The following is a 12,378-nucleotide window of genomic DNA, read 5'->3' as shown; positions in this document are numbered from 1 at the left end:
ACACACAGTTAGTGCTAAAGCTTATGTCATTTGTGTAACATGGCGTCCAACGAGAATAGCGATTTTCCAAAAGTTTTGGAGTTTAAAATTTACAAGTACTCCAGCTTTTCTTCGTCTTACGTGCCAGAGTAAGCATCTCCCGCTACACGAACAATTTACTTACGACTATAAGTTCGTAATTACAGGCTAGAAAATGGTTGTTAGCCGATGACGATTCTCTAACCTAAAGTAACGGTTACGATGAAAAATGAACACGTTATATACGTGAAATTATAAAATAAATAACTGTCTCGATCACGCCGGATTTCGTAAGAAACTTTATATTAATGTTGTTCGTTTTTCTTTTAGAAATATCCTTGTAGATAAGCCATCGGATCAGACGTCACGCTGGTCTTCTGATATTGACAATCATCCACAGGTAAACATTGTTAAAAAATAACACGATATACGTTTACAAAATCGAAAAGGTTTTTAACAAGCTTATAAACCGCTCAAGGCGTGAATCTTTATTTAATTTAGTGAATAAATTTAATATCAATGTTGTCGATATAATGTATAAAAGTATAAATACATGTGACAGATATCTTGGTTTTTCAGTTTCTTATATTAAAATTGCAATATCCGTCAGTTGTAAAAACAATTACATTTGGAAAATACGAGAAAACACATGTGTGTAACATAAAAAAGTTTAAAGTGTATGGTGGCCTAGAACCAGAAAATATGATGGAGCTCTTAGTAAGGTAGGTTCAAAACTTAACGGTTAAAGAGACGATTGAACATATGTAATTGACAAATATTTATATCCTTTTAGCGGACTGAAAAATGATTCTATACCAGAGACATTTGATTTAAAACATATACTAGGAAACGATGGGAATTATTTTTCGATTAGATACATAAAGATTCATCCATTACAATCTTGGGGTCCCAGTTTTAATTTTTCTATTTGGCATGTACGATTAACTGGTATCGACGATCCTAAAATTGTCAAGCCTAGTATCGAATGGTTCAATGTGGTAAATAAAGCAATATATATTTGGTTTTCCGTCAAATATGCGTGGACTGAAAAATTAATTACACACTGAGTTTTTATATCGTGTAATCACAGAGTAATGTGCATTTATTTTTTGTGAACATAATTATTTTTACATTCTAGTATCGTCAAAAGGAAGTAATAAGACTGTGCATGAAACACTTCAGGAGACTCGAGCAACCAGAGATTGTAGAAACTTTGCAGAGAGTTACCGGGATTCCATTGGAAGATCCAAGAATGACAGGATTATACGATTTATTAGTTACAAAGGGTGATCATCTGCAAGCTGAACGCTTTATAAGTAATGCTGTAATGAGTGAGTCCCCCATTTTCTATTTTCGCGGAAAAAATAAATGGACGTAATTTTGGAAAGTAATACAATTTACATTGCAGTGGGTCTTTCAAACGATTATATCAATGCTCAGACCTACAGAGCAGTTTGGACTAAATTGTCAACCGTTGACCCTAAGCCTGGAATGAGAGGAGGTCATCAAATGGTACTCGATCCATCCGCGGAACTTGTTTACCTTTTCGGCGGATGGGATGGAAATCAAGACCTCTCAGATTTGTGGACATACAATGTAGCTTCTAATAAGTGGACCATCATATGTAAAAATACCGAATCGGTGGTAGGTAATCAAAGAAGAGTAAATGTCGTTGGATAGAGAATTTAAATGCCTAATTGTAGGGTGGTCCAAGTGCAAGATCTTGTCATAAAATGTGCCTTGATCCAGAACGTAGACAACTTTTTACCCTTGGCAGATACTTAGATACAGAGTATAGAACACCGGAAAATTTGAAGAGCGATTTTTTCGTTTACGATATCGAATCGAACAATTGGACACAAATATCAGAAGACACAGGAGCTGTAGGAGGACCGCAATTAATTTTCGATCATCAGATGTCTATGGACGTTGAAAAGCGAACCATTTACATTTTTGGCGGTCGAGTACTTGTTTCTCCGAAGTAAGTTCAACGACACAATGAATGTAGCAATTAGCATGTTAAAAGGTTCATCTAATCTACAGTACCGATGAGTACGGCATGGTACCAGTTCCGACCGAACCAATATTTTCTGGACTGTATTCCTACCATGTACCGACGGGTACATGGAATAGACTTGCCTGCGATATTGCGAGACCATGCTCTCCTAATATATCAACTATTAAGTCCAGAGCCGGACATTCTATGCTGTTCCATCCGGTATATATTTGAGAAGTTATTTCGATGATACTCTTTAAGTATAATATAATTTGAAAGTTTCACCTTTTCGCAGGGATTGAGGAAACTGTATATTTTCGCGGGTCAAAGGGGCAAAGAATATCTTAACGATTTTTTCACATACGAAATTGATACAAATCACATTGAGCACATAAGCCTTAACGATCTTAGTTCGAAAGATTCGAATCACTTTCCCGCAGTCGGTTTTACGCAAAGAGCGACGATTGATCCTGAATTGGGAGAAATTTACGTTTTATCGGTTTGTATTGTGAAATTCTTATTATTGAAAATAATAACGATGCGAGTAATAGTTGTTATCATTATTATTAAAAATCAACATTGGATGAAACGATATTTGAATTCCTTTTAATTATTTTTTGCTCAGGGTTTAAGTAAAGACAAAGAAAAGCGAAAGTACAATGTACAAAATTCTTTCTGGGTTTACAATATTAAGAACAATAAGTGGTCTTGCATTTATCGAAACGAGAATATTGGTGAGAAATACTGGAACAAAATGCAAGATTACGAGCCCTGTCCACGATTCGCGCATCAATTAGTTTACGATCACGCGAAGAAGGTTCGTTGCATATCATATACGAGAAACTTTTCTCTCGTTGTAGCTTATAATAGCCCTTTACTATTATTATTCGTTAGGTTCATTTCTTGTTTGGTGGAAACCCTGGAAGGTTCTGGCTTCGAAACATACGGCTCGATGATTTCTGGCAACTAAAATTATGCAGGCCCTCCCACGAACAAATTCTAAAAAGATGCAAACTACTTATTAGAAAGCACAAGTTTGAAGAACTAGCTTTGAACAACAGTGTCGAAGCGCTCGAATATTTACAGACGAAAGTATCGGAGATTATCGATCATAACGATGTGGAACAGACAAAAGAGGTATTAACATCTTTTATCAGTAACGGGTGACTACATTTTATTGATTTTGCATTTTGAACTTTATGCATTTCTTCGTTACAGTTTCAATTGTTAACGTCTATTCTATTCAGAGAACAAAACTCCTTATTAGGAGAAGCCACAAATTCGAACAGTTCGGGCAGCGTGATAGGAAATTTAGTTAACATGGGTACGTCGTTGTACTATTCAACCACGCGCGATATTCACACTTTAAGAACCGAATTGTACGATAAGTTGACAGAATTCTTTTCGGAATCGTTAACGCAACCGCGTGCTAACTTGATCGATCTTTTACCGTTATGATCCAACAGTAACTAAAATCCGATAGAGTAATGCCTGAAAATATAAAGCAAAGAGATTCCTTTTGTTTTCTTGCAAAGATATTTACTATGATATTGAAACGTGATTTTATCTTTAAAAGGAAAACGTTATTTTTATATAGTGTACTTGTTTGTATCGTTTTAAAAAGAAAGAAGATTTACACACGCAAACATATACATATAAATATAAATATATACATATATTAAATTTGATTTCATTCGCATAAACGTAGCTTACAAAAAAGATGATACTAATATATACTTCATTGTGATACGTTTAAGTAACAAGTTAATAGTTAAATACGTACATTTACGTTTTTGGTTGAGTTTTCGCTTACATTGGATCGTTCTAGCTGCTTTCTCGTTCTGTTTAGAGTCGTTGAATCGATTCGTAAATTTTATTTCATACAATGTGCTCGAAATGGACTATACTTGCGCGTACTCAGTGCTGTTGTATCGTTGAAATTAATTTTTTTTTTTTTTTTATTACCAATAAGTCGAGTTACCATACCGATACGTATTAATATTTTTCTGCGAGTAATATCGTATTTTATTGTCTGAGAATACAAATATAAATTGCTGTTACTGATCTTGAATGGTAAAAAATGATAAAAGTAAAAAAACAATTACAAAGAGACTATTTTTTAAAAGATCTTCGTTCGATACGTGTATATTGAAAGAAGGCTCCATAGACTTTCATGAAACGAAAACTCGTCGAACGTAGAAGTAAGAATGAGAAAGGACAAATGTAACAGATACGGGATGTATTAGAAATCGTATATTCTTCTATTTTGCTGGCTTCGCTCACTATTTAAAATATTTTATAAACTTTACAGTTGCGCGAGCATCGTCTGTACATCATACCGAGTAGTTAGAACTGGCATTAACCATTCATATTCACGTTGTAAGTTTACCATAAATGCCTCGTGATAAACGTTAGAAATTTAGTAAGAGAAATCCTGCGATCGTAAATATCCATGGCAGTGACGCGAAATTACTTTTAGTTTTCCTCGCTCTAACTCGCTACACACAATATATATGTGTATATATGTGTATATACATATGTATATATGTGTATATATATATATATATATATATATATATATATATATATATATATATGTATGTATGTATGTATGTATATATGTATGTATACATACAAACACATAGGCATACGTGCATAAAAAAGATATGTATTCGCTTATACATATTTTTTTGCGATATACATACTTTAAAGGTTACGTTAGTCATACATCACTACCTAACCATACATTGCCATGGAAAAAAAAACGCTAAAATATAGTAACACTTTTGCTTATACGATAGCAATTTGTATAGAAAGCGTCTCGTTGCGCGAGCTTTGTTTTTACCATCTTGTATATATTCTATGATTGTAGGAAGTAATAGCTAAAGCCATCATTATTGTTAACTCCTTTGTACTGTAAGCGTTATCCGATGACACGCATGCGCGCGTTATCGTGCATCGCGGAACATCTTGTATATAAACGTCGCTTTATCGATATATCTTGTTGTAAGCAGTTACTCTTAGTTCCGTTACGGAAACACGAGAACGGTGAGAATGTAATTATTGCGAAATTTATTGCGAGACCATACGTTACGTATGGAGAGGTGATTCGAGTGTGTCTTTGTATATAACTATTTACACGCTGAAGAACGAAACGATTGTACAATTCGGTCGTAGGATAAGATAGCGAAACTTTGTAAAAAAAAAAAAACGGAAAAAAGAAAACAAACCAAGTGGCGTTAGAAATAAAACTGACGAAAAAGAAAGATGCGAAACTTTTTGTAAACGGATCGTGCCAGCCAAAGGCGTTGTTTTAACGCTCTGATCTGTCTCAGATTTCCCAACGAGGATGGCATCGAACATTTTTTTGGAAGAAAGGCTGTTATACTTATTGTTTGTTAATCGGATAGTTAAGCGCGATTAAGGTGTATAGGACAAGCGTCTTCGATGATTATCAACCGTGTTCGAAAACTGTTTCACACACACACGTACACACAAAGAGGAAAATTGCGAATAAGAGGTGTTACGTTACGTACATGTATAGCCAGCGAGAAACACTACTTCCACGATGTTATGTACATACATACACACATAGATGCATACATACATATGTACATACATACATGCACACATATGCATACACATATACAAAAATACATATGCATGCACATACATACATACATACATACATACATATATATATATGAAAATACTAAATATCAGAATTATCTCAGGATTTTAACTCATCACTTTATCACCAAAATCGTCGAGAACGTGCGATAGACTTTTGTAAAGACGCGATGTTCGGAGTTCTAGTCAACTAACGTACGATTACGAGACCACCGTCGAGTATCAATCGATGAAACGGCGAACGTGCGATTTATATCGATTTAAAATTATGATACGGTATAAGTCGCAACGCTGTATACTTCCATTCTATTTGTACAATCCAATCGCTTCTATGGAACTGTTTTGTAATTGTTTGTCGGTGTATAGAATGAAACTGCGCCAATACGTCCTAAGAATAAGAAGATTCCGTTACATAAACATAGGTCCAAGAATGCTTTATGAAAATGCTTTTTCAACAGAAAAGTATTAAACATGAGAAATACAATATGACGGTAGTTGTCCACAGTCTACTTTGTTTATTTACGGATTTGCGTAAACGGTTGCCCTTGGGGTTGAACGAATATTGTCTTTGTTTGTTTTTTCACCTCTAGAGAATTTTTCAAAGATAAAGCGTAACAAGTAACGAACAATATTCGACCGCAAATAATTAGAGTGCTAAATTCAATTTGTCCAACGTGACGATTAATGTGAAATTAGACGATATTAACGATTGGAAAATTTGTTTTGTTATTTTTATGTACAAGATTTAATGATAAAGTCTCTTGGTGGGTTTTGTCGAGCAACATAGTGAACGTAAATTAATTATGTACTAACAACGACGTTCTGACCACGTGGAAGTAAGGTTCTCTTTAGATTTAATTAACTTAAAAATTCAGATATAATACTTTTATCGCAAGAACGATCGAAAAGTCGTTAATAAATAATTAACTTACCCAACGTCGCCGTGTTGCTCGAATAAAATCAAAACGAGCTCCTTTTTTTTCTCCTGTTGTTATTTATATATTAATATAGCTATTCTGGGACTCGTGATTATATTGCATATTCTTTTTACTTCTACTTATTAAACGTATTGGCACAATCTGATAGTCTAATTCCGGATCTTTAGTCGTTTTCCGAGCAAATCATTTTTCTTTATCTACCAGCAATTTTTGTCATTGTAACATTTGAAGGTAATTGCATAAATTTTTATGTTCAAATATAATCGTTTCGTTAACATCGATCGAATGCATTTACTTTAATTCTTCTCATCATTTTGACTTGCTTGGTTTCAAATGTCAGATCCAACAAGGGTGTGTGCCATATACATACATACGTACATATATGTACAAAGTGAAACGTAATCCATAGTAAAACCGAGAAGGACGAGAATTCTTATGTATCGGCTCCGGTTAGGTTCTATTACGATTTACGTTCCATCTTGTGAAACGAAAAAGATGGATTTGTCGTAACAATAATTCGCGCGCAACAATTTATTTCGCAATTGTAATTTTTGATATTTTTCTCTATTTTTTTAATGCCATTTTGATCGCGTATATTGTAATATGTATCATTTTAAATAAATTTCTCACGCCAATAACGATAGGTACACGATGAACGTGTCTTCGATTATTTTTTATTTATCCATACAATATTCGTAATAATAATCGGCAGCGGCAGTGTTCAGTTTTATCGATTCATAAATTTGAATGCTCGACCGAGGTCTTCCAAGACATTTGTTCAAGATGGAAAAAGTGGAAGGAAATTCATTACCCGAAAAAATCACAATTAAAGAATTTCCCAAACATACATTTAGACTAAACGAGGTACATGCATGCTTGTTTCTTTAATCGAGTATAGAATCTGTCTTAACCTCTTTAGGGATGTTGGTACATATACGTACAGGAGAAATTTACGTACAGTTTTCAAGGTAGTTTAAATATCGTTGCAATGCAATTAAGCACGAAAATCGAGAATAAATATTCGTAAATAAATTGTACAATGATAAAAACATTGTCACAAGCATGGTGGATGCTGTAGGTCAATATCGGTGTAAATCTTTGCTCAATGAGATTAAAATATATTCGTCCGTGTAGAGGTTAAGCAATTTTCCAGCACTGAAATGAGAGAAAGGAGCCCGAACTCTTGGGCGCCATATTGAATTTCTCTCGTTACTCTGCAATTAATGGACGAACTACATGTTCGTCGGTTCGGCACTTTGGACAGATTGGAGGAGTCGAGAAAAAGGGCGAATACGAAGGTTTTTCTTTCGTTCTTAAGTTTCATTTGTGGGTAAAGTGCTTTCGTTGAAATTGAAACGCGATCCGGGGTCACGCAGTACAGTATCGAACAAAAGTATTGGCACAGGGGATATTTTATAATACAAATTGCGTTTAAATAAAAAAAATGAAGAATGATATTTTATTAAATCTTTTTTTCAAATAGTGCCTCGAGTAAATATTGCGTAGGGAGTAAATTTAACATTTTTCAATGCGACGGTCGACTTTTAGTTCGACGAAACCATAGTCAAATAAGTTATTAAAAATATATTTATTAAAATGCATCAAATTTAGATACTTATACTAGTGTTTTTTATTGATTGGAAACATTAGTAACGTGACAAGAAATATTTAAAATTCGCAGCCGATTAGCTCGGTACTACCCGCAAAGAAAGACAATCCTTCGTTGCGGGCAATACCGATTACCAGGTCTCACCGCGTGGAGGTTGCTGCGAGCGGAGACCCGGAGGGAGATAGATGGAATCAAAGTTCGATCGATCTCCCTCGACGCGCAATACAAACGAAATTACTAAACCGAGGAGATCGAAGGAATCGAAGTTCCTTCGATCTCCTGGTTTAGTTCTGCCAAGCAATTACATTATGGAAAAATGAGGCAAAATTGGGAAAGACGCGACGCGAACCGTGTAGTCGTTCCTACTAGGTCGGTCCCGTTTCTCCTCGGTGGGCCCGATTCCCAAGGAAACGAGCGACGCCTCCACTCCCCTAGAGGAGTGCCCCGTTTCTCCATCTTTACGACGAGAGGGTCTTATTTCGGAGGCTTTCACAGGGACCGGCAAGGATGCCTGCTCCTGCGTTCGCAACATGCCCCCTTAGGAAGCGGACACACCGGAGGAGACGGCGATCGACCGTTCGGTCCAGCTACACGGCCGGCCACTTGCTCGTACAACAAGCAGTGGTGACCGGACTGAGAAACGAGGAAGCGAGCAAAAGTAAGCTACAGATTGGATAATTGCTCGGCAGAGCACAGGTATTTGTGCACGGTGGCCTTAAAACTAACTTATTCTAACTGCAGAGATAGAAGGAATCAATGTTCCTTCGATCTCCTGGTTTAATTCTGCCGAGCGATTACATCGTGGACGAAACGAGGCAAAATTGGGAAAGACGCGACGCGTACCGTATAGTTGGTCCTACTAGGTCTATCCCGTTTCCCCTTAATGGGCCCGATTTTGGAGGAAATGCGCGACGCCGTCCACTCCGCTAGTGGAGTGCCCCGTTTCTCCCAACTTCGCGTCAGGAGCCACGCGAAGCGTGGACCTGACTCACGAAGGTTGACGAAGAGAGGGTCTTATTCTGGAACAAGGGCTTCCGCAGGGACCGGCAAAAATACCTGCCCCTGTGTTCGCAGCATGTTCTCTCCCGAAGCGGAACCACCGGAAGAAACGCCGATAGACCGTTCGGACCACCTACACGGCCGGTCACTTGCTTACGCAACAAGCAGTGGTGACCGGACTGAGAAACGAGGAAGCGAGCAAAAGTAAGCTACAGATTGGATAATTGCTCGGCAGATCACAGATATTCGTACACGGTGGGCTTAAAACTAACTCGGTCTAAGCTTAACTAAAGATCCCACGGTGGATGCGAAGAGAAAGTCCTCTTGTGCCTACCTACGAGAAACCTAAAGTCAAGGGGTGATAGAAACTAGAAATGAAAAAAATAAACTTGGAGAAACAAGTACAAATTAAGAGAAACCTAAAGTCAAGGGATGATAGAAAATAGAAATTAAAAAAATAAACATGGAAAAACAAGTACAAATTAAAGTCAGAGAACAAATAAAGTAAATTGAACAAAGAAAAAATAGAAAAAAGAAAGAATTGAGAGAGTCGTCGCCAGTACCGACCACCCCTACCATTGACCAGTACCGGTTACCAAGAGGGCCCCTCCCCCCTTCCAGATACCTAAAATCGAGACTTCCGTCCACCTCGGAGGCTCCCTGTAAAAAGAAATTTTTGTCAACCGGCGGCTCCTTATATATCCACCACAAGGTCGCTTACCGTTACTTCGATTGTTTTTGTTCGATCTAATCGAATATTTCAAGAAATTGATGGCATTTGAGCCATTATTTATACCAGGACGTCGTTAATAAATGTTTAAACTATAGTTTTACGACGGTTGTTAATAATTATGATAAATAAACATCAAGATACGGCGAAAGTTGCGAAGGCGAACGGTTTCGGTGAATTTTTGTTCATCCACGCGATTGTTATTAACATTTACGCATGTTCCCAATATTGATCGAACAATGAGCATCTTATTTGTGCATTACAAATGATTAAGAAACTTATAGAAATTGATTTTGATCGAGATTCGAAGTAAAAACGTGTTCCGTAAAGTTTCAAAGCATAGAGAGTAGTAATTGTCTATTTGGTACATTAATTTAACATTCGTTTAATTCTTATAATTTACGCAATACGCGTAGACATTGTATTTTTTACTCAAAAGCGTCGAAATTCAATTAATTGCTTTTCTAGATAGAAAAATCATCGCGATGAACAGTTGTGAATCGATAATCGATACGTGTAGCCTTGACAATGTCGGTTAGACCTCGACGACAACAATTCCATTGCGAACAAAGAATATTTCAACAAAATGATACTTCTAGTCATTATTCATATTGGGACATTGTTAATAATTGTTTAAACTGTGGTCCTATAACAGTTGTTAATAATTGTGATAAATAAACATCAAGGTATGGCGAAATTTGTGAAGGCGAACGGTTTCGGTGAATTTTTGTTCATTCACGTGATTATTATTAACATTTACGCATGTTCCCAATATCGATCGAACAATGTACATCTTATTTATGCATAACAAATGATTAAGAAACTTATAGAAATTGATTTTGATCGAGATTCGAAGTAAAGACGTGTTTCATAAAGTTCTAAAGCATGGAAACTAATAATTGTCTATTTGGTACATTAATTTAACATTCGTTTAATTCTTATAATTTACACAACACGCGTAGAAGTTGTATTTTTTACTTAAAAGCGTCAGAATTCAATTAATCGCTTTTTTAGATAGAAAAATCGTCGCGATGAACACTCGTGAATCGATAATCGATACGTGTAGCCTTGACAATGTCGGTTAGACCTCGACGACAACAATTCCATTGCGAACAAAGTCTATTTCAACAAAATGGTACTTCTATACATTATTTATATTGGGACATTCTTAATAATTGTTTAAACTATGTTCCTACGACGGTTGTTAAGAATTATGGTAAATAAACCTGAACGTATTGCGAAATCTGCGAAGGCGAACCGTTTTTACAAATGTTTGTCCCTCTACGCTATTGTTATTAATATATATGCATGTTCCGAATATAAATGTTACAATATGCATCTTATTCGTGCGTTGTGAACGATTAAATAAATTACAGAAATTAATTTTGATCGAGTTTCGAAGTACAAGGTGGTTGCTGACGTATTGTTTAAATAGGTTGCATTAGTAGAGTTTTAGAACGTAGAATGTAATGATTGTTTATTAGAACCATAGTTTAAACAATTATTAACAATGGCCTAGTATAAATAATTGCTTAAAATATCATTTTGTTGCAATACTCTTTATTCCCGATGGAATTGTTGTCGTCGAGGTCTAACCGACATTGTCAAGGCTACACGTATCGATTATCGATTCACAACTGTTCATCGCGATGATTTTTCTATCTAGAAAAGCAATTAATTGAATTTCGACGCTTTTGAGTAAAAAATACAATGTCTACGCGTATTGCGTAAATTATAAGAATTAAACGAATGTTAAATTAATGTACCAAATAGACAATTACTACTCTCTATGCTTTGAAACTTTACGGAACACGTTTTTACTTCGAATCTCGATCAAAATCAATTTCTATAAGTTTCTTAATCATTTGTAATGCACAAATAAGATGCTCATTGTTCGATCAATATTGGGAACATGCGTAAATGTTAATAACAATCGCGTGGATGAACAAAAATTCACCGAAACCGTTCGCCTTCGCAACTTTCGCCGTATCTTGATGTTTATTTATCATAATTATTAACAACCGTCGTAAAACTATAGTTTAAACATTTATTAACGACGTCCTGGTATAAATAATGGCTCAAATGCCATCAATTTCTTGAAATATTCGATTAGATCGAACAAAAACAATCGAAGTAACGGTAAGCGACCTTGTGGTGGATATATAAGGAGCCGCCGGTTGACAAAAATTTCATTTTACAGGGAGCCTCCGAGGTGGACGGAAGTCTCGATTTTAGGTATCTGGAAGGGGGGAGGGGCCCTCTTGGTAATCGGTACTGGTCAATGGTAGGGGTGGTCGGTACTGGCGACGACTCACTCAATTCTTTCTTTTTTCTATTTTTTCTTTGTTCAATTTACTTTATTTGTTCTCTGACTTTAATTTGTACTTGTTTTTCCATGTTTATTTTTTTAATTTCTATTTTCTATCATCCCTTGACTTTAGGTTTCTCTTAATTTGTA

General features: G+C 35.9%; 1 protein-coding gene across 1 annotated transcript; it reads left to right on the top strand.

The window, feature by feature from the left end:
* Positions 1-24: 24 nt before the first annotated feature.
* Positions 25-4,508, top strand: Muskelin (muskelin 1). The gene is made up of 12 exons (XM_076311258.1): positions 25-128; positions 349-418; positions 598-740; positions 812-1,016; positions 1,157-1,349; positions 1,427-1,662; positions 1,722-1,999; positions 2,062-2,236; positions 2,310-2,513; positions 2,640-2,831; positions 2,909-3,151; positions 3,233-4,508. The coding sequence occupies exons 1-12, from the start codon at positions 40-42 to the stop codon at positions 3,470-3,472; spliced, it is 2,268 nt and encodes a 755-aa protein (XP_076167373.1). The 5' UTR covers positions 25-39; the 3' UTR covers positions 3,473-4,508.
* Positions 4,509-12,378: the final 7,870 nt, after the last annotated feature.

This window comes from Ptiloglossa arizonensis, chromosome 5 (genome assembly GCF_051014685.1).
Source record: "Ptiloglossa arizonensis isolate GNS036 chromosome 5, iyPtiAriz1_principal, whole genome shotgun sequence".
NCBI classification, from domain to species: Eukaryota; Metazoa; Arthropoda; class Insecta; order Hymenoptera; family Colletidae; genus Ptiloglossa; species Ptiloglossa arizonensis.
This window is presented reverse-complemented; position numbering and strand designations above follow the sequence as displayed.

Coding starts and splice junctions, on each gene's coding strand:
- Muskelin (XM_076311258.1), top strand. CDS start 40: ATGGCGTCCAACGAGAATAGCGATTTTCCAAAAGTTTTGGAGTTTAAA. Junction 419..597: donor ATATTGACAATCATCCACAG/GTAAACATTGTT, acceptor TTGGTTTTTCAG/TTTCTTATATTAAAATTGCA. Junction 2,000..2,061: donor CGAGTACTTGTTTCTCCGAA/GTAAGTTCAACG, acceptor TCTAATCTACAG/TACCGATGAGTACGGCATGG.